Source organism: Chanos chanos, chromosome 2, assembly GCF_902362185.1.
Source record: "Chanos chanos chromosome 2, fChaCha1.1, whole genome shotgun sequence".
NCBI classification, from domain to species: domain Eukaryota; kingdom Metazoa; phylum Chordata; class Actinopteri; order Gonorynchiformes; family Chanidae; genus Chanos; species Chanos chanos.
This window is the reverse complement of record NC_044496.1, coordinates 21,164,217-21,187,414: the sequence shown is the minus strand read 5'-3', so window position 1 is coordinate 21,187,414 and position 23,198 is coordinate 21,164,217. Positions and strand designations below refer to the sequence as shown.

Below are 23,198 nucleotides of genomic sequence, written 5' to 3'. Positions count from 1 at the left end.
CAAACTTAAAGACTGTATGTAGTTGGATTTTTTTTTACATTGTCAAACATTGTTAGATCAGAACACCTCATAAATATTGTGAGATTATTTGAAGGCCTTATCAAACAGCCACACCTTAACTTTCAAACAAACTTCGTTCATCTTCAGTTCAGGGGCATGTATTTCTGCGTAATGAGTCTCCAGAGGGCCAGATCTAGCTGACTGTTTTAGCATCACAGAGTGTACTTCTTGCACATCCTTTCCTTTACTTGTCTTTGCCTGTTGGCACCAGAAAATACAAACAAAAAGTATAATGCTTGTGGTTAGCACTATGATTTCATAACTAAATCAATTTTAGCAGTTTCATGTAAAGAACCTTACGGCACAAGTATTTCCAGCTTTTGGTGTGGGACTGAAGTTGTCTAAAGAAAAAAAACAATGTAGCTAGTCCATGTTAGAATGAACATAGCAATGGTTTGTTTGTTGTCTGTTGGATGTTATTTTCAGATGTAATGTTATAACACTTGTGTTTTGTCCTTCCTCTCCCTAGGGCAAAATGTGGGTAACTTGGAAATTTATATCAATACCTTGAGACTACTGTTCCCCTTTTCCCCACACCCCGGCAGTCTGAGCAGTCAGACTTCACTGTGACAAACCTGGGCCGCTGGCACTAAAATGTCCCTAAGTGGTGGCACTGCAGGCGGGAAAGGTGTGGATTCGAATGCGGTGGACACTTACGACAGCGGTGATGAGTGGGATATTGGTGTTGGAAATCTGATTATTGACCTTGACGCTGACCTAGAGAAGGATAAACTCGAGATGTCTGGCACTAAGGAGGGAGGAGGAGCAACTGCGACACCCAGTGCTGTGGCAGCTCTGCCAGACAATATTAAGTTTGTTAGCCCTGTAACTGCCCCTCAGAGCAAAGAGAGCAAGTCTAAATCAAAACGGAACAAAAATTCTAAAGACAGTAGCAAAGCTCCAGCAGGGGATGGAGCAAAAAAAGAAAACCAGGGACGAACCCAGGCGGAGGCCACTAGCACAGCAGGTAGTGTAGGAGGCGCAAACAACTCCATACCTGCCAAATGTATCGAGAAGAGTGGTAAAGCTCCTCGAGTTGTAGCAAACAGTAAAAAAGAAAAGGAAATTTCTAGCGGGAAAAACAAGAAGGAAAAAAGCGAAGGAGGACCAGTGGCAGTGGTTGCCATTGATAAGGAGGTTGTTCCTCAAGCACTTGGAGGTACACGAAGCTCCTCCTGTGAGAGTACACAAAATGCAGACTTGACTGTGACAGAGCAGCATGGAAATAATGTCCTGGAATCTGCTTCCCCATTGGCCATAAAAACAGAGCCTGAAGAATTGGATAATTGCGAATGTAGAGCACTGAAGAAGGTGAAAAATGAAAAGGTAAGAATATTTATCCTACCCCCCCCCCCCCCCCCCCTTTAATGCAAGGAAGGAGATGTTTTTATTATATAAACAGCTTTGTTTTCTGGGGGACTCTGAGAATATGAGATGTTGTCTCGCTGTTTCTGTTGAAACGGTTGTCAGCATAAGAATAAGGCCTGATAATTTTCATGAACGGAAACATCTTAATGGTCCTCTGTGCTGATGCATTGAAACATCATGTTTTAACTTAGTGATTCAGCTGCACATAGTAAGTAGTCTTCCTATACTTTGTTTGTTGCAAAGCAACATTTTCCATGCAAACATATTTGCGATTAGATTGTATGGTACTTAGTGTTTGGTCAAGGTTAAATGTCAACATATTTTGAATTCATACTTGCAATTTCAGAAAAAAATATAGTCCACTGAATAAGAAAGGCTAAAAATGGTTAAGCCTGACCTAATTAGCCACTAGTGGTCATTTCCAGATGGTTCTTTCACTGTTTTCACAAAAGTGATGGAATCAAGTGCTTGGTGTTATGAGTTCATACGGACAGTTCAATTTTTATAGTCATTTCTTATAAATGGTGGTGATGCACTGGAAATTTGCCTTCTCAAAATGTTACACGGGCCAGCAGATGGATAAGACCCACTTTTTGGTCTTGCGTCTTCAGGGATTTGATTTGATAGTTTTACTAGATTAATTTTATAATTAGCCATTTGTAGTGTAATGAGATGGTGAGCACTGGTTGGTCCGTCAGTGTTTCAAATCTTAATCAAATAACAGTGATGTGGGTTGGGGGATGGGCTGAAGCCTGCTATTGCTTTTCCTGTGGCCCTGAAAATGAAAGAGGAGGAGCTGTGAAAGGGTCATTTCAGTGCTTGCTCTGCACAGCTCTCAATCAGTAATGCAAATTGTTCTGTCTACTTCAGGGATGAAAGAGCTCTGAGGATATGCAGATATCCGTTTTTCCTGGGTCAGAAAGCATTAATCACAGATTCGTGTAGAGTCAATGTATTTTTCCAGCTGGGATGGTGTAAGTGTGTGTGGCAGGGAGCATCTCATTGGTTTTATAACCAAAACAGCAGGCCTCATTGGTTGTCAATCACTACCCTTAAATGATAGACCAATTACGTCACTTGACAGTTTACTCACAATGGAGAGCAGTGACAAATGAAGAAATGACAGTGAAAGAAGAATGGCAGCAGTACTTGGAGGGGAAAAAAAAACAATAGTGCAAAGTTCAAATATATTGAACGCTGAATAAAAACAGATTGTGATACGATGAAACAATCTCTATTTTATTTAGGGGGAGCATTACTGAGGTGACTGAAGTTGTGAATTGGATAAAATTTGGTGACAAGTAGGCTTAATCATTGTCTGCTGAATTGCATTGTAAACACCACTGCCAACAGATACATTTTCCACTTTCTCATTATTCGAAATGGGAAGGGAATCCTATCACAGAACTCAACAATTAGTGACTATGCCAATTTATATTCCTGCATAGTTGTTCAGTGTGATAACCAACTAACAGACAGGGCTGCCAAATCGACCCTCAATGAAATGAGAGGCGTTTGCATTTTAGCAAAACAGAAACTCAATTGTATAAAAAGCGTTACATGACCTGAAATGGCAGCACGTAAGCAATTTTTGATGTCTGGTAAAATTCAGCCAACCTAATGTGATGCAGAAGTGATCTTGTGTCATTCCAGTGCATTTTCAAACAGTTTTGCTTAAGGGTAAGCTGATACTCTTAGCTACACTACAGCACTTTCAGGGTATTCCTATGAAACAGAAACATTAGCTATAAAAGGTTTGCACCTTTTCTAAAATTTCATTCAGCAAATTAAGACTGCCGCAGACATCAAGTGTACGAGGTTTAATTCTGTAAAGGAGCTACACACACTGTTTTCAGTTAGGTGGGTGAGCTGTCATCCTTGAGGTAAGTGATGTTTGACGTTGACAAAAGTTCTGCTGAGTTTTACACAAGCCTGGATGTTTTCACATGGAGCTGTTTTGCTCAGATATGGTGTTTCAGGCATGTATGTTAAACATGTGAGCCTGTCTTTGATCTCATCATAGTGCTCCATACCAAGTCATCAGGGAAAGAAAAAGGCATGGCCTATTGTTTCAAAACCTCCTTGGATGCCACAGTAAACCATGATCAGGGAAGCAAAGTCTTTTCATATCTGATGCCTGTTCTCTGTACTATCCTAGCCACAGCCTAGGTAAATATGAGTATGAGTGGAGTGTCTCAGAAAGTGCTGAATGTGGGGGAGGGGAGAGTAGCAAACTTGCACTGCTATTTCAGCTCTTGAAAGGCTTGAGCACTGAGAGCAGCTGTCCTCCATTGTCAGCCAGTAAATTTTCACTATGCCTCATTTCACCTCTCAATGCAAGAACAGACTGCTTGAGGGCACATCAGATTAGGGTAAACAAACAAAGACAGATAGGTAAAAGAAGGATAAGATTATTAAACTAAAGCCACCCTCTTAGTAGGGATGGAATATATGTGGAATTGTTCAGTACGGATATAATAAACTGTGAAAGAGCTCTGATGTATTGGAGAGGAAGATACCTCCGAAAAAATTCTTGAATGTGGCGTGTGTCGATAGCACAGTGAAAAGATGAAGACTTAAAACCTCCTAAACAGTAAATACCTCGTCAAAGCTTCCGCAGCTCATTGAGCAACGGGGATCAGTAAGGGCAGGCACAGAACACATTGGTGAAAGAACATGTCTATTAACAGAGCAGACGTTTTAAGGTTTGTTGTATCCCATGAATTATGTGGTCTAATGACTGGCTGGGTCAGGCGCAAAGAACACAATTGGTTGCGTCTTGGGAGTGTCAGTTAGCCAGGCAGGGTGCTCTGCATGTCATTGTTCTCTAGCAACTGCTGGCATCAATTGGGAACCTGAAGGGTTGCAGGCAAACCCCATGAAATGGCCCGGGCTTCCACATGTGCAACATTCCTGTGGAGGTTCTTGGAGAGTGGAAGGTGCACACATGTTTTGGAGAGCACATGTGCTAGCCCTCCACCTCTGGCTCTGACAGTGCAGATGCACAATGGTTGGGGACTTCAGATAGTTAAAGGAACTGACCATTCCAAGTTGGTAGCAGAAATGAAAAAAGAAGGGAAAAAAGGGAAATAGCAAAAGATAAGCACAGTAACAGAACAGTTCTTTTTTAAAAAACGCAAGAAAAAAGGCCTAAAAATGATTTCAGAACCAGATCTTTACAATTGTGAAGTGGCTGAACACAAACTGAAAACTGAGATTCATTAAGCTTGACATGGTACGGCTGCCATTCTGGAAACATTTGTAACCAAGGCCAGTGTGCAGTGCTGAATAATTTGATGTAATTACCACTAAACAATGGAACACTGGAAGAACATAATCTAGCACAATTATAATTAGCACAAAACTGTGGAGGCCATGGAAGAATTATAGTATAGTCTGATCATCTTCTCCAACATCTGGGTTGATGTATGTTTGGTGAAAGCCAAAACAAGCGTTCAGCCTACGCCACTTATTCGCAACTGTTAAACATGGTGGTGAATGTGTTCTGGCATAGGCAGCCATCTCAGAGGAGTAACTGGGTCTGACTATTACTGTGTGTGGTAAAGTCACAGCCAAGAAATGCTGAGCCATTTTAGATGACTAGACCCTCTAATGCAATCATTGTTTCCTTAATATGTTCTTATATTCCCTAATATGCTGTCCCATGCACACATGCAAGTAGTTGTTATTAATGCCAGAACAAAGAAAAAACACTTTCCATGGACCGTGCAATCACAAGAACTAAATGTGTTTGAACCTTTATGGGAAGTTGTGGAAAGCACAGTGTGATGTAGGCCTAGATTTCCACCCGCATCTTTCAGACAACTGGGGACTTTATTCCTCTGCGTTGCACTAGAAACAGTTAATAACTTGTATAACAGAATTCCAAGAAAGACTAAAACTCTTTTGAGGACAATCCAAGCTGTAGCCCCTCTAGTTCCTTAATATTTATGTAATGTTTGGTGTTTCCATATATTTTGTCTCTATTCCCTGTAAGATGTTTTCACAAATATTTGTAACATTGCACCAAATCAAGTAATCCCTCAAGACAATTGTTCTGAAATCCTGTGTGAACCCCCCCCACCCACCTCCCCTGCTTGATTGCTGCTGGGAGAGAGACTTTGCTATATTTTTGATGTGTGTTTGCTTTGAACATTTGCCAACAACAACCATCATATGAAGTAGGACTGGGAGACACAGGCCTACAGTGAGCTGAAATTAAATGTAGGTGTTCACAGAGGTCTAAAACATACATAAATAGCTGGCCCATAACTCCACTGAAGGTTGTAATATCTTTTGGCAAGAAACAAGCTTTGCGAAGCTCTGTTGTTTTAGAAACGATTCATTTGCAACGATAGATTATTAATTTAAAAGTTTATGAAAATAATTAACCAAAAGCCTTATATCTCACATCTTTTTATGCACATGCGTATTTTCAACAGTTTTTTTGTACCAAAGTATTACACTGATTCATTTTCTGATGTGGTGTCTTTATGACACTGGTGGACATATTTTTCTGTGTTCCAAAGAGTTGTGTTGAGACCTAAGCCCCTTTCAGACATGCACTGCAACCCTAAAATAATCTAGATTCTAACTGGCGGAGCTGTATATGAGAACGCAAATGTCCGAATCAGTCGGATCGGACCCTAAGCGGACTTTACCAGCTCCCTAGTACAAAATCGTCAGACAAAAGTCGGTAGCCTCGTCCGCCATCTTTGATGCGCTGTAAAGAAAACACTGTGATTTCAGCAGCCTACTTTTTTGCCTCCTGCACGCCCCACCCAGGTGCCACCTAACGGAGTATTTCGAGTAGGTGAGAATGCGTCCGACATGGACAGTCTGCTGTTTGCTGCATGTGTCAAAGGGCAGCTTCGGACAAAATCCAAACCTCACTCTGCGGACATAGTCCATAGTTCATATGGCTCTATTCAGCTTACTCTTCTTGTAAAGCCAACTGCTGTGTTGAGTTTCAGCAGTTGTCATACTCTCTTTGTGGCAGACTGCCTGCCTGCAATGCTGAAATCAAAAAAGCTAAGTGAAGGTGTCTTTTCATTTTTTGAGGCTTATCTCACTCTCCAGTAACCACTGTGGTTCTATTATAAGCATAACTACTCATCTGCACTTGTCTGGTATAGAAACCAGTCCTCAAGACTTGGCCTTGGAGAAGTTTCTATTAAGATACAGTAGTCTGCTTTAACTTAAGGGTACAGAGTGTGCAAAATTCAACAACTTCTGTGTTTTGACAATGCACATAGACAGCCTGGCCCTTCTCATTCAGTCTAAAAATGATTTCAGCAGGAATTTATGCTATCGATAGGAAATAAATGGTTGGTGGAGCTTCAGGTATGATGTTTAACACTAATAGTAGTCAGTGACAGATGACTAGTGTGTTATTTTCTCCTTCTGGAAAATTAAGTGTCCTATCTTGAGATCCATTACTGTGCCTTGTTGGAAAGGAATGATTATATGCAAAAAGAACCCTGTCTTTGGATCATTCCATTTCAACAACAACAACAACAAAAAAAATCGGTTTTGAGCTTTAAAAAAGGTTCAGGCTCTGAAATAGGCCTAGGTCCCTCCACAAATAACATTACAGGAACTCAACTCACACATGAGGTATCTCCTCTGTTAGATTTTCCATCTAGATATTTTGAAGAGTGTGTAGATTAGAGAGTTTTGCTCAGCTTTGTTTTAGACATTAATCCAAAGCCAAATCAGGCTTGGAAATGTTTAGTGCACGCTGTCACTATTCTTGTTTAAATATCCAGTACAGCTGTCCTTGTCCTCATTTTTCATGGGCAATAGCATTTTGGTAAGAATGATGTTACCCTCAACTTTACTTGCACTACAAATTTGAAATCTTTTGAATATAAAAAGGGTTTAATTTAAAAACCATGTTTGTTTTGTGCCAAGTTAAGCAGTCTCCCAGAATTTTAAGGGCATAGACTTCATTTTTATAAGTAACTTCTGTGTATGATTTCATGGAACAGGGTTTGCCTTAAGGTATTAGGGGTTGTAATGGATATGAACTGTTACACAAAAAAAACAGAATCTGACTGCTAAGGCTCCAAGGGCAGTCGCCTTCGCTTGATAATGTGTCAGTATTTTCATTAACATATCTTTCTGTCGATTGTTCAGCCTGTTCGCTGTATTGATGTCACTCGCTTATTACCTGCAGCATTAATTTTAGCTCCAATTTCTGGCAGGTGGACTGTCTTGCGAAAACAAAATGTCTGTGAGGGAATTTCTGTTGTAAAGCTACTTGGATGTTCTTGTGTTCACTGTAAGCAGTTGCTATTGTTGGAACTACTTCTGGGTTACTGAAGTTGTTTGCCAAAGTGAAGTCTGCTGAAGTAGGCTAAGTTAAAGTTGTGATGGAAAATGTTTTATCAAAAAATTCTCTTAACTATTGTCAATTTTAGACCTTTAGCCACGCTAACTGTTAGAACATATGATGAATATCATACATTCATCTGATGGAAATTTTAATTTATTCAAACTGTTGGATTTCACTTGCCTTAAGATATAGGCTATCTTTTACCCTTGTCGGTTGTGTTATAGTCTAACTCCCAGTATAATCCATCTATAGATTTGTTTTAGCTCTCCTAGGACTTATTTGGCATTAATAGACTCAAGTCTACATTAACTTAAAAATGGGGCAGCAAATCAGTGTGGTCTGGGATACAATATACCTGAGAAATTGTAAGTGTTCCTCAGTCTGCAGAATAGTGAAATATAGCTTTTATTCTTAAATTTAGGCGTATGTTCAAATGTACAACGGTCTCACAATTTTGTTTGACTGATGATTTAATTTCCATGTTAAGCAGCTTGTTAGTAGGATAGGGCATTTTCAAAGATTTTTTTTTCTGATTAATTACACAATTTAATCAACTTACTCAGTTAATCTACTGGAACTGAACTATCTATAAATAAAGGTATAACAAATATTACTGTGTGGTAATAAGGAAATTTCTTTTCTGTTTCAAGTGCTGGACTTATTCAGTCATTTATGTCTATCCCTGCTTGTCTGATATTGCCCCTGAGGTTGAGGGAGGATTGCTCTTGTCAGTGATTCAGAGTAAATTAGCCTGTCATCACTGTGCACTAGGTCTTGTACCTTGAAAACTGTATTTTTAGAGCTGTTTTTCTATGCCTTGAATTTTTTCTGGGTTTGAGGATAAATTTGGTCAAGAATGCAGAAGGGCAGCAAATTGTTTATCTGAAGTGCTTTCTGATTTGTGTTCTGTTTTTATCTCTTTGGCTAGCTAGAAGGGGCATATCCAAGCAGTGGGCAAAGCAAGAGGACATCTGCAGTGTTTTTAACTGCTTATCTAGATTTTGTCTCCATCACCCAGCTTGCTGTCAAATGTAAAGAGGGTGACACTGGGAAGAATGCACATTATTGTTGTAATGGATACTGTTGTTAAATGACTTGCACTTGTGGGTGTTTTTGCACATTCAAATTAGCTTTGAATGAAGTAAACATTAGACGCCTTGATCATTTCTTTATCTTGATTTTGACATGACTTCATAATATGAGATTAGAAGCTTTGAGCTAAAGGTAAGGACAGTATCCAGTGATTTATGTTCACATAAATCATCCCCTCTGACTGACAAGAGCTCTCACAACAGTATCAAATGCTTTCTTCACTGGCTCATGAATAATTTGGAAAGGAGTTGTAGTGTCTTGCTTTCTGAATGGGGGAAAAAAATGCTCTCAGTTGGTCTGACATGCACGTCAAAAACCGCTAGTAAACTTCCTGAACGGACTTCTAGTTTCTCTCCCAGCAGAAGTGAGGAATTCAGGTGGCTTGCCTTGCTAAAAGAAGGCGGGTGGCAGCCCTCCTCCAACCTTCCCTTTTTCTTCCAAGTCAGAGAACAATGCCGGGCATGGGCCCAATCCAGCCAGCTGCACTGGGGAGATGGAGTGGAGCAGGATGGGGGAGGGTTACATACAATCAAGCCATGTTGAGAGAATGACTCCCAAAACACCTGCTGGTTATGAGCCAGCCCACCAGCCAGCGAAAGCCAAAAGTAGATGGCACATCTGCAGTCGGCTGCTCATTATTTCAGTTCACATTAGCAAAGTGGAGTTTAAGTTACCTTTCCCAAGCTGTGAGGATGTGTAATTTGCCCCTCATTTTGATATTTTTAGAATTGTTAAAAGTAAACTCTTACACTGCTGAATCACTCTGTCATGTAACTAGTGTTTTCTCTCTTTCATTGGAGCCCAGTCTTTTTTGTATAGGACTATAGTTGATCACTGTTTGGTTTGGCTTATGGAAACTAAGCTTTCCAGTTCCCTTAGTGTGCTCTCATGCTTGAGTAAAAGCTTAAGCCTCTGGAGTTCATGCTGACAGCAACCCAGAAGCAGAAACAAGATGCAGTGATTGTTACCTCAGTGCCTCGCACATCTTATCTGTGCAGAAAATTAATTTACTTTAAGAAAGTAAAGAGCCACCACCACAATTTCTGTATTATCTGAAACAGCAAATGTATCATAAAGTAAAGCTGACAGATTTCACCTACAAACCCTGAGAAAGAGGCTTGTAAGATGTAAACGCTGTTGAACTTGGCCATGTTTTGTTTTAGAAATATGTCAGTCTTGAATTTTCTTTATTTTTTGCTAGTAAAGTATTTTTTACAGTGTAGATTTGTCAAGACAACGACGAATTTTCTCAGTGGTCTCTTCACTCAGTCCAATCCACAAGCAAACATTTCGGTTCTGACTGAAACGGTCTGTGCACTCTCTTTGTAATGTTGCTTCTGCACAGTGTATTTTGTGCAACTGATTCCATCTCAGTTTTTTAGCCCCAGGCACGAACATTAATCTCATATCGATGGACGTGTCTTGTTTGACTTGAAGGGCAACAGTATTATTTTCTGTAGCTTGAGTCAGGATCAGGTCTTCTGAGCTTTTCTAGTGCAGAATGCTTAATGACTGTCTTGTTAGCAACAAGTGAGCAAGACCAAGCTGTTGCTAAGGTTCCTAGATGAAAAGGCATTCATCATAACATCCCAGGTGAAGTAATGACCTCTCTGGAAATCTCATTATTGTTCTAATCATTTTAGCTGGACACATGTTAGTAGTGTTTCCCACTGACAAAACAATACTGCAGCATTCTGATGACGGGAGAGTCACTGCAGCAAGGTTTTATGTTTTCATGAAGAACTTTTGATGAAGACTCAATGTCAAAGTATTCGAAACTAATTGTTACAGTTGTCTTGCTTCTCCAAGGAAATTGATAAAATAGATGCCCAATTATTTTCTATCAAAAAACATAGCTTCAAGAAAGTCTGGAGTGTTGAGTTTGTCTACTTTCTCTGAATGAATCAGAAATCCTACCATTACTGTTGTTATCGTATTCACTCGTTCACTCATTCATTTATTCATCTCTACAGAATAAGCGCCCATCTGTGTGGAACTCTTTCTCAAACTCATTTGCTTGATCTCTGTGCTCTTTTTTTCTCCCTTTGCCTTTTTTTGGGGTCAATAAAGCAACTAGCAAGTTTATGTCTTTAATCTGAATGTATATCCTTTCTCTGTTGTTATTTTGAGAACATTCTAATGAAGACCCTAAAGTCAAATGTCTTTACCTCAGAGAATTCAACTCTCACCAACTGCATGTCAGTGACTTATGAGGAAAGCAATCCAAAGATCTTGATATTAAAAGAGGGAGCTGCTGATTGTCTTGAGACGCAGTTGTCAGAATGTGAGGGAGGTGAACTTTGAGCTTTAAACTTGCAAGTCAAAGTTTCTGCAAGTGTACACTTGCTTTATTGTTGCAAGTGTACTTGCCCAGAAGACAGTGACCACATAGTATGGTTTTCAGAGAGTGTTTAATGCTACGGTAATGATTCTTTTTCATCGCATTATTTGCAAAATAGTCAAAAGTAGGCTTCAAACCTTCACAGAAAATTTACCTGTTCTAATTGCTGCAAATTTTCTGTCAAAGGGAATTGCGGTGTCGTGTGTGTATTTTACACGATGTAAAATATGTCCAGTGTATTCTCTCTTTCTCTTTTCTGTGTACTAGTTCTAATGATTCATTGGTTTCAGGGACTTGCCAAACTGTTTCTTATAGTTATCAACTTTGGTGTGGCCCATAATTAGGTGAAATTAGCCAGTATTCACACCATGAGATGAAACTGTGGTCAGAGATTGTGGTGAGAGAAATCTGAGCCTCAGGCAGGGTTATGTTATGAAATAGCTAAAAAAAAAAAAAAAAAACATGTTTGGACTGTGTCTTCCAAACCTGGGGAAAAAAATAAAAATAAAAAAGTGATGGAAGAGTGGACAACTTATGGAAATTTGTTTCATGAATCAATTAATGTGTTCTGTTATGCTCAGTTTTTAAATAGTTTATGTGGTGAGTAACATGATGGTAAAATCATAAACCGTCTTTCAGATGAAGCCTAGACAGATGGTTCTGTAGCCTGCCTCCATGTCCAGACCTCTGTCTCCAGATAGCTCTGTGCCCAGACAAACTGATCAAATTCTTCACTGAGTACTAAAGAATAAAAGCCACTGCTTTTAACTAGAAAATAGAATAAAAATTCTGGATATACTGTTTGCTCCTACACCAATGTTGTAACATGTGGAAAAAAACGTGTAGTATAGCAGTCTGTGCCATGATATCCTTGTTTTATTTGTTAAGACTGGACAAGTGCACAGGCTGTATAAATAAGTGATCCAAGTATTTTCTCAAGCTATGATCCTATGTGTTACTTGTTAAATCTTTTAAATTATATTTCATTTCACTTTCCAGTCACATTTCGCTGCTTTTCATTTTCATCTTATCACAGGCTTCTTTCCACAGCTAGGAATCAGTTTCAGGTCTTACTGGCTGCAGTTACACTACCAGTAAAAGGGACCTAGTTACATTTTTTCACTTGTTACGTGACATAGATCAGATATGTCCATGACTGGGTGGACAGCAAAGAGCTTCATGGAGTCAGATATTGTCACATCCTCTATTGGATGGATTCATGTGCGACACGAGGTCAGATAGATGTCAGATATCTGTGAAAGCAAACTCAGATATCTGCTCAGCTCAGATCAAATTTCTTCACAAACTACAAGTCACTCCTTAACATTGTCATAGCCTTTTGTTCTCATTGAGGCTATGGTTTTGCTCAGTACTACCACAATGGAGGACACTGAAAGTACTAGCCAACCAGGTTACATTCCACAGATCAGTATAATATTTGAAACTGTCATTAACAATTGCAAATCCAGCAATAGCTTTTTTTGCCATGGTAGCTAGCTGTAAAATTAGCATTGCTAGCTATTGAAAGCTAGCTAAAGGAAAATGTCCTCAGCCATATTTTTATACACATGTACAAGATATTGATAATGCCTGCAATTCTTGCACTCATCTACAATGCTGAAGTACTCTAAATCACCATAGGAACAGCATTGATTTTTAGTTACGGAAATCCATTGGTCAAAATGCGAACCACTTGTTTTGAATTTTCAGCCTCTCCACCGGCAGGGTTTAAATAGCCTGTAGGTTTCAGTGGACGATGTCATATCATTCATGATAATGCTAGTATAATATCAAAGACAAAGATTTCTTATATCACGATATTATGACATAAGCCTAAGTGATGCCAGGTTTAAAAAAAAATTTAATAAAAATGACAGAGATTTAACCATATTGTTTGAGCTTCCTGAGTTTGGGGGGGCATTGTGACATAATGACACATCCTAATAATGTGTGACAAGAGTAGAAGGCTAGTGAGAAAAAAAAGAATGAGTGAGTAGCACTAATGGTGAGGAATCGATTCCTCAAAGAGGAGCCCCTTTAGTGTGGAGGTGGTTTGTAAACAGCTACAGCAAAGTTGGAGACAAAACCTATTTATTTCACCACCTGAAGCAGAGGAATCCACATGGCTACAGGGAGTATCAGAAAATATTTGAGGACTTGCGCAATTTTGAGGAAAACTTTTAAAAGTAAAATGAAAATTTTAGAGCATTTTTCATATCATAATGAATGCCATAATCACAAAATTATCCTGAAATATCATGATATTATTTGAAGGTAATATCATTCATCGCTGCTTATAGGTGCTTACAAAAACAGATTTTGAGGTGTGTACTGCTTTTGCCCACTAGAGTCTTCACAGCGTTTTATAAACTACGATATCCCCTTACAACACGTCTTTCCTTCTGTTTACAAGTGTAATGATGATCAAGTGTAAGTGTTTTAAGTGTACTTACAAGTGTAATTTCTCCCCCCTGTACAGATGGACTCGCCGGTGTCTACACCTGCCCCTCCCCCACTCCACCTCTTGGCCTCTGTGGGAAATACTGACATCGCCTCACCATGTGAGCAGCTCATGGTGCGCACTCGCTCCGTGGCTGTCAACACCTCTGATGTAGCGCTGGCCACCGAGCCTGAGTGCCTAGGGCCCTGTGAGCCAGGCACCAGTGTCAATCTGGAGGGCATTGTGTGGCAGGAGACAGAGGATGGTAAGAGTTTTTGTCTTGATGTTTAGAAATTAACATAGGCACTTGTTTGTGTGTATGTGTGAAGAAAGCGTTCTTTACTGGACTGAACTATTGACTGAAAATAATTCACATCGTGCATATAAGCGTTTCAAGGTTCAAAGCTGTTCTGATGAACTCTTTATTAGTTAATAGTTCAACAGATATTGTTTGATGCTACTCCCAATAAATCAGCAGTAAATAACTAGCCTAAATAAGCAGCCTCTTTTTTGTAACTTGCATGCAAATAAATGCAAACAGCAGATCTTTAAATAAGAGCATATCCAAGCTGTTGGTAGGCAGGAGAGCACAAACCGCCCACACTGTGCCTGGCGGTATCCTCTGAGCGACTGCACATAAAGGGACAGCCTCATCAACATTCCAAGTGCGAGGGCTGTATAAGTGTTTTCTCTCTCTCCCACTGTGGGCACAGTGTGTCTGATTCACTCCTGTCCTCTGCAGTGTCTGTAGTTCTGTGGGAGTGAGCAGCCAGATTCCCTGTCGCTGTCACTGAGTTGGATAGAGGGATGGCATGGTCGATTGGGACAGAAGATAAAACTGTGTCTGTACACATTTACGACTCCTGTCCACAAACGACATTTTAGTCTCCTGCCATCTCAGCGTAGCTAAACTGGGGAAATAGGCATAGACTGAGGCACTAGGTTGTTCTAATGTGCTTTTTTTTTTCCAGGGTTAGGGTGGGATGAATGGTAATCCTGTGATGTCAGGTCTTGTTCATCTTTATAAGACAGTATTAATGTTGTTGACAGTATTAGAGTTCACTGTAGTGTTTGTCCCATGTTGAAGTTTAAAGTTTATGAAAAGGTTTATATTGTTTGGTAGCTTGAGTAGCTCTTATCTCCCACCCACTGTTGATATTTGGCTTCTGCTTTGAAATTTTAGCATTCCTGTGTTTAACTACAATCAGAACCATTAACTATATCTGTTTACAGTAGCATTTCAGTTAAATTTGTTATTTCTCTTGATGTCTGCTGTTGTGCATTCCAGTGTAATGATTATTTTGCTTAAGATGTTTGTCTCTTTCTTGTATTATTTGAGCAGTAGTTGTCAGAAATGACTATATATTTAATGCGGTTGAAACAAAATACTTCAACTCTAAAAACGTATTAGTTCAAATAATATGTTACATTTAGTCACTGCATTTTTTTAAAATTTGTATTTTCCATCATTGAACTGGATAACAAAAAAAGCACATTTTCTGCAGACACAGAGTCCTCTATCACGTGTTTAATCTGGCAGATAGTGCTGTCGTTTGATTTAACCTGAGGTGGACCAAAGCACTGTAACAGTTGTTCTTTAAGCCAGAATGTACATCTTTTTTTCACTCAGTCAGCCCATAAAGGTTATGCATCAAGATATGCACTGTATTTCAAAATGTATGCCACAGTGGGAAAAATAGTGAATCTTATTCTAATGAAATAATCTTTTGGGGGGGATGTTGATTTTTTCTCAGAAATAGACACCTAGCTATAGGTACATACTATGTGTACCAGCAAGACTTTATAGTGAGCAGACCTTAGTGCATAACTTTTGAATTGTGTGTCTTTCTTTTGCTTACCAAAAGCCTAAACAGTAATCTCTTTGGTAGTACTCAAACTCAAAACTAGCACAACAATAAAGTGGTTTCTGTTCTGTAAATTGTACTAAGCCAGTATGATTTGTATGCTTGCCATACAGGCACTTATTTTATCATACTTTATCTTTAGAAAGATTTTTTCTGAATTTGGATATGTTAAGATTTGTATCAAATCTGGATCACTGGTAGACTGACTACGAAAAGACAATTAAACAATACAAAACGATAATGAAGAAATTTACTGAGGAATGCAATAGTTGTACGCATTCACATGGTGGTTTTCATGAAAACAAATGAGCTGCCTTCTGTTTGTAGGGCTGAGATTAAGGGCAGCTAGACAGTTCTCAGAGCATGCAATGAAACACTAAGGAGCAGATTGAGATGATATTTCAAGGCATCACTTTGACATAAATCCCCTCTGCAGGGATCTGGAGACAACCCACAGTTGTGTTGGTGTGGCATCCACTCTAGCAGACCTTACATGCTGATGCCTGCAAATGTCAGCTCTAAATCTTCTGAAACTTTATTGCTCTTGAAGTGTAGCCCAGAAAACCCTCACTCAAAGACTATGGAGGAAGGCTTTGTGCCAGGGAACACAGTAGCGACAGCCAGCAGTGCACTTGTGCCAGTGCTCTCTGATGTCAGTCCTGTTTTTACAGTGTGAGACCGTTCCCCCAGAGGCTTCACAGCTACTATGTTAATGGATCAATAATTTATGCTCTTTCACAGTTATTTTTTGGTTTGTTTATAATTTACGCAATTATAGGTTCAAGTATCACAGGCCACATTGTGGACACAAGCTTAACTGTTTTAAATAAGCGATCATGATGTTATCGTTGGTGTGCATTAAGTGGCAATTTTTTATTTTATTGTATTTATTTATTTTGATAAAAGGGATAGGTTTGTATTAAATGCTTGTTTCTGGATAGGAATTGTGAGTGGTGAAAACAATTTTAAAACGTTGTGGTTCATTCAGTTCAGTTCACACTGAATCACCTCATAGAGAACTTAGTTTTAAACTTTTGAACTCACAAGTGTTCTATGTGTCCTCCAGGGACTTTAACTACATGTTCTCCATGGTCTACCCCTGTAAGATGCTCTTTAGCATCCCTCCCTTATTTGGTTTCTTTTGTCTTTCACCGGTGAGCTGTGAAGTCATTTAACTCAAGAGTTGTTTTTTCTGCATGGTCTCATGATAAAGTATAATGATTTTCTAGTCAGTTTTTTAAGCCCAACATTGTGCATCTGAGTGCTTTTCTGAAGTTATCTCCACCTTTGCTTCAGGTACACAGACTGTAAGAACTAGGAGATGGTTTGAGAGCTCTTGCCTCATAGTGATAGTAATCAAGAAAATGAAAGGTCTGTTTATGTGCAGGTAGCTGGAAGCAGTCACCCACATTTCATTTACATGTGAACATTACATTGTTATGAAACTCCCAAGGAATAGAAGAGGCAAGTACAGACCATGGAATTGCTTGAAAATTCACCCACAAGATGCTGTTTATTTCATAATGTCAGAGGGGTACAGTAGCTGAAATGACAAGTTTGGTAACCTCTGTTGAACTGGATGTAGACACTTATTATTTTGGCTTGAAAGACCCCAGATTGTGCTCCTCCGTTTGCCTTTGCTGACGTGAGTTTTTTTTTTAAGCTCGACTTTTTGCCAGTCATGACAGCCTGTTATGTAAGCTCTTGCACTCAGTTGCTTGTAAGTTCCCTGTGGTTTAAGAAGAACTGTTGAACTTCTTATTGAATATCAGGTTTCTTCAAATGAGGTTTCTGTCAGTTGGACGTTAGTGAACTCTTGACGCTTGAACTTTGAAATTTACTGACTCTGGTGTTACTGTGAGGAGAAAGGGGAAAAAATGAGAAGATATCTGAGAATTGATTAAGTGCCCACAAAAGTGCACATCATGATCAAGTAAATGTACTGGTAAATGTATTAAATATGTCATCTCATAGATCTGAGTTCCTGCACATAGATTTCAGTCAGTTAAAAGGCAGAATTCAGCTGTTTTCACCTCTTCATGTATCCTTAGGTTATAACAACTCAACTGGTGAGGGTTTGATGCATTCCATTGGCTTTGATAGCTGAGTTTCAAGATGTTGACATTAGTGTCTTTGTAACAGGAAATAGGAGTGCGCAATGCTGAGAAGGCACTTAGAATGTAATAAGTCAAATTTTTGGTCTTGTGTTTTCCCATTATCTCTGGCTGTGAGGAGGGTAATTTTTGCATCTTGTCTCTGGAGCATCTTGCTAGTAAGTGCATCAAACCACCATGTTTAGAAACATTTAAAGTCATGAACATGATGATGAATATATATAGGCTATATATATATATATATATATGTGTGTGTGTGTGTGTGTGTATCTTGGTAGTTATTTCTAGAGAATATGTGTGGGAGGGTTTGGCATCATATACAGGAGGGCTGTGAAAAAAGGCACCATTTGCTAGTAACTGGGAACAGACAACAGAATCAAAGTCTGGAGAATTCATCATTTGTGTATGTTATGATTATTTAAATTCAGATCAGATGCATAGATAATAACAAAGACGGCAAGGTACTTTCATCTGCTGCAGTTTTTTTCCCCACATAATAGCTTTCCAGATACACACTGCTGCAGTGTAAGATAGAGGACATCAAACAGTTTTCCACAAAAATGACTCACTGTGCACCTTGCAGCTTTCAGCTGCTGTAATCATGAAGTATGAAATAAAAATAGAAGGCTGCTCTGAGGTCTGCCCTCTGAAGCCTCAATTTGCTCTATATAAATTGGAATAGAGCATGTGTCTGGGCTTTGTGAGGAATACAGAGGCACGCAAATGAGTCATAAGATCAGAAGAACTTTACCTCACAATTGTGTCATTTAGCCTTTGTGAAAATGACAAAGAGAGAGGCTCAGTCTTTCATTGTATGAAGTACCCTTTCTCCTCTTTTTCAGGTATGCTGGTTGTGAATGTTACATGGCGAAACAAGACTTATGTTGGTACACTGTTGGATTGTACCAGGCATGACTGGGCTCCTCCCAGGTAGGCAGAAAACCTCTTCATTTGTACAGCTGAATTCTCCACAGCTCAGTGTCTGCCAGTGTTATCGACTAGGAACAATGATTTTTAAACTGTCAGATTAGTAGTAAACAGACAAGGTTTTGTGTAATTGCATCTCATCGCAAATTGTACTTCATTTCATTGATCAACATTTAAAGTTCATCAGTTAAAGCTGGAATTTGTACTTAACATGAGCAAGTTTTTGAGCTTTCTCCATCTTGTGTACGCTTAGGAAATGTTAAATATCCAGAGAAAATAAAAAGGTCTATGATGAAAGTAAAAGTAAAAAACATCAAATATTTCATCCTTTTTTTTTTGTTTGTTTGTTTTTTTTTACCAGGGAATACTAAACATATCTGACCGTTTGAAATCGTTAAATAGTGCTCATCTCTGTTTGGGTTTTGGAATCACTTTTATACTTCCCAGCACCTCCCTGGCTGACATGAAAAAATAAAATTTCTTCCACTTTTGCTTTTGCATCACCTGTGCAACAAAGAAACAGCATTCCTGTGGTAACAAATTCATTGTGTTGACCCAGGTTGGTTTGTAGATATTGTGGTTGGAATCCCTAAAATTGCCCACATTGAAGCACTGGAACAAGATTTTCATTAAATATCAGTGATAATTCAAATTGACAGAAATTCCTCCAAGCACAGCAAATAATATTTGTCCACTAGGTACTCATCCTTACTCATATAGTGTTTCACTGAACAGGCACTAATTACTGGCTGCTCTGCGACCTGAACACGCCTTTTATGTGTTACAAGAATGTTCTAGAAAACTTTATCCTTACGCAAACTTGGGGAAGAAAAATAACTTGTTTTAAAAACATCTAAAAGCTTTTTAATTGCTCTTATATTAATTTATACTGGATTGTTATGCAGATACTTTAGAAATATCCTTCAAAATGCTTAGCTTTAATAAAGAAAGCCATCTACTAATATGTCAAATTCATTAATTCAGCACACAAGTAACTAAATACTATTAGAAAATGAGCTTTATGGATCTTTGACCCCCTTGTTTGGTCTGTGCGTGTTGTGGTTTTGATGTGTTTAATTTTGTAGGCTAGTTGTAAAGTGCCATTCCCTGTTATGAGTCACGCACAACTTTGCCATGTTCATTGTTTAAGAGCTTGATAGTGCTTTGTAACTGTTTAACAAGGCAAAATTAGCTTTTTTTTTGTTGTGATAAATATGACTGTCACTTAAGCTATGTTATTTTATGCACGTACTATCAGGGAAGTTTCTATATGAGAAATGTGTGTGATTTGTTATAAATTATTACAGATGATGAAGAATGGTTTGGTTGTTTGTTAAATAGTGAGAAAATTAAACTGAGGTGTGACAAGAAATACAGCAATTAGAAGTTTAGTTGTCTTTTTAAAGAATTCAGACAATGATCTGCAAATATGTTTGTTTCAGTGGCAGTACAAAGAAGTATTTTTAATCCCTCATTACAGAGATAACCAACAAGTAAAACTTTGTTCTGTAAATACAATGCACAATTAATCATTGTCGTTAGATGATTGTTGCAGGGACAGAAATGCTCTGAGATTGAAAGCTTTTATTTTTTTGCTTCATGGTTGGCGTTTTTTTTTTTTTTTTTAAATAGAAGTTCTGGAGAAAAACAAGCCCCTCAGGCCAAAAGAGATGACAAAATACATTTAGCACTTCTTAGTTCCTTACAAAGAAATGATAGGATTTTCTGTAAAAGTAGCTTTTCCTCTGGACTTAGTGCTTGTTGCTATCTGACAGTCCTCCAGGAACTGAAATATTTTGGAGGATTAAAAGAGGAGGCATTAGTCTCTTTATTCTATGGGTATCATAGAGTATTTACAAATAGCACACAGTGAACACATAGTCAACTTTAAATATCCAATAACTAAAAAAAAAGGTCTGATTGAAAGAATATCATGCTTAAGGTTTATTTGCTCTTAAATGTTAAAACCTTTCTCAGATCTTTGCCAGTGGGGATCCAGTATGCGTATTCAGAATTGTTGGTCTCAACTAGCTCTTTCATTTTCCATTTGCTGGTGTTTGGTTAAATAATTTAGACAGTTGTTTCCCTTGTTGAGGCACAAGCATGTATTGAAAAAACGTGCTTGGGGGACAGGCACAGTTATTGCTCATGATTTGTTAACTGCTAAATTCCAGTAAAATAACAGTATAATGCAAATAAGACCTGTTCATTTGCCCAATTAGGTTCTGTGAATCTCCAACAAGTGACCTGGAGATGAAGAATGGTCGTGGCCGGGGAAAAAGAATGCGGCCCAATAGTAACACACCTGTGAATGAAAATAGCAACTCCTCTGACAACAAGGGCAGCAACAACAGCAAGACACGAGCTGGTTCCAACAGCAAAGGTCGGCGAGGCAGTCAGAATTCCTCAGAGCGACGGACACCTCCCAACAGTAATACGGAGGATGTTAAAGCCAGCCCTTCTTCTGCTAGCAAGCGCAAAAACAAGCCTGCCTCAGACATGGAGCCTAACTCTAGCTCCGAGGACACTAAAGGCAATAAACGAATGCGCACCAATTCTCACAGCGGTGTGGCCCTGTCTTCTCTCTCTACACCCTCTATCAAGACAGAATCTCTTCCTCCTCCTCCAGACCGCAGCTGTCCTTCACCAGTCCTTATCGACTGCCCGCACCCCAACTGCAACAAAAAGTACAAGCACATCAATGGCCTGAAGTACCACCAGGCACGTGCTCACAATGACGATGATATCAAGCTGGAGATGGACGGGGACAGTGAGTATGGAGAGGACTCTACTCTGCATCCAGAGCCAGGGAATTGTAATGGAGCCTCGGTCTCACAGAAAGGCTCATTCTCGCCAGCACGCTCTGTCACTCCTAAAGGCAGAGGGTTCGAAGCTCAGAGCCCATCTCCTTCCCCTGGTAAATTTGGTTCCAAGCCACAGAACAAGAAAAAGAATGGTGAACCTGATGCTGACGCTTGTGGCACACCCATGGATGGTTGTGAAGATGGACCATGCCTCACAGATGAGGCCAGCAATGATGGCATGGACGAAAAGAGGACCAAAAAGTCCAACAGCAGTGCCAAATCTGACAAGCTGGCACAGAAAAACATAAAATGCTCTAGACCAGTTGCTCCCTCTCAACAGATGTACACTTTACAGGGAACATCTTTTCATCCAGGAGGCCCTAACCCACCTCCAGGTATGGCCTCTGTGATGCAGGGCATTCCCAAGAGCCCCCAACTTAAAACCATACAATCTAAGCCTGGCGTGACTGTAGACCCTTCTTCCATTAATCCAGCTCTTAGTGCCTCTAAGGACAAAAAGAAAAAAGACAAGAAAAAGAAAGATCCTGGTAAAGAGACAGACAGCCCCAGGCCCCCAGGTAAAGTGGGGAGAAGTGAAGATGGGAAGAGCCCGTACTCGGAGTCTTCTGATCCTGGGACCAGAAATGAAGGGTTTCTCAATGGCTCCTCTGATTCCCACCAGAGTCGTCTGGCCAGTATCAAGGCTGAAGCAGACAAGATATACAGCTTCACAGACAATGCTCCCAGTCCATCCATTGGTGTTGCTAGTCGAATGGACAGTGGTGTTGGACAGCCACTCACTCCACTCCATTTGGTTAATCAGAATGGTGCTGACACCTCTTCAGTGAAAACCAACAGCCCTGCATACTCTGATATTTCTGATGCTGGAGAAGATGCTGAGGGAAAAATAGATGGGATGAAATCTAAGGTAGAAGACCAGGCCATGAGAGAGGGAGCCAAGAAAGCTCTCTTCCTGGCACAGGCTCCCAGTAAGGAGTCTCCGTATTATCCTAGCTATGAGAACTATTACTCACCCAATTTCACCCACCCTAGCCCTGGTGGTACCAATACAAGTGCTCCCCTGACAGAAGGCCAGTCTGTAAAGGTGAAGAAAGAGGATGAACATGAACAAAATGAGGAAAAGGTCAAGCTGGAGGCCCAAGAGGACCGCAAAGTGGAAAATACCACGAGTCAGCAGCAGCAGCAACCATCTGTCATCCAGCAACGCTCCAACATGTACATGCAGCCTTTGTATTACAACCAGTACTATGTCCCCCCTTATGGGTATCCAGACCAGGTCTATCACAACCACCTGATGAACACCAACCCTGCTTACCGACAGCAGTATGAGGAAAGGCAAAGACTGATGGCAGAGCAGCACAGGGCCTCTGAGAAGAAACCTGACACTGGTCTAAAGGATAGGGAGGTCTCCATGAAAGAAGAGTGGAAACAGAAGCCCTCGATTCCCACTGGACTTGCGAAGATGCCAAGTATGTCTGACCTCGGGAAACCACAGGCCCCTGGAAAGCAAAGAGACCCCTCTGAGCCAACCAAGTCTGTTATCATCCCAAAGGGGGAAGAGGCTAAACTTCAGCCTCAACAGGCCGAGGGCTTGAAGATGAAGCTTGCTGATAGCAGCCATCACGGCAAAGATGACCCAAAACCAGGTGCAGAGTCTGCAAGGCCAGGGATGGAGCAAGCCATATGGTACAGACAGGTAAGGGCTTCTACTTTCAGTGCCATTTTGACTTTCAGTACCATTTTTTCAGTGTGAACTAATGACTTGGTAAAAGTATAGGATAGATATGAGAACCTTGTGGAATAAAGCACTGGATTATCAAGTGTGGGTA

At 39.8% G+C, this 23,198-nt stretch overlaps 1 protein-coding gene across 1 annotated transcript in view; it reads left to right on the top strand.

Annotated features, from left to right (window-relative positions):
* The window catches only part of znf609b (zinc finger protein 609b), a 36,407-nt gene that overhangs the window by 11,059 nt on the left and 2,150 nt on the right, over nt 1–23,198 (top strand). Inside the window, exons 2-5 of the mRNA XM_030766636.1 lie at nt 530–1,386; nt 13,678–13,903; nt 18,460–18,547; nt 20,767–23,065. Coding sequence (XP_030622496.1) covers nt 655–1,386; nt 13,678–13,903; nt 18,460–18,547; nt 20,767–23,065 — 3,345 coding nt within the window. The 5' untranslated portion in view covers nt 530–654. The remainder of the gene's footprint in view (nt 1–529; nt 1,387–13,677; nt 13,904–18,459; nt 18,548–20,766; nt 23,066–23,198) is intronic.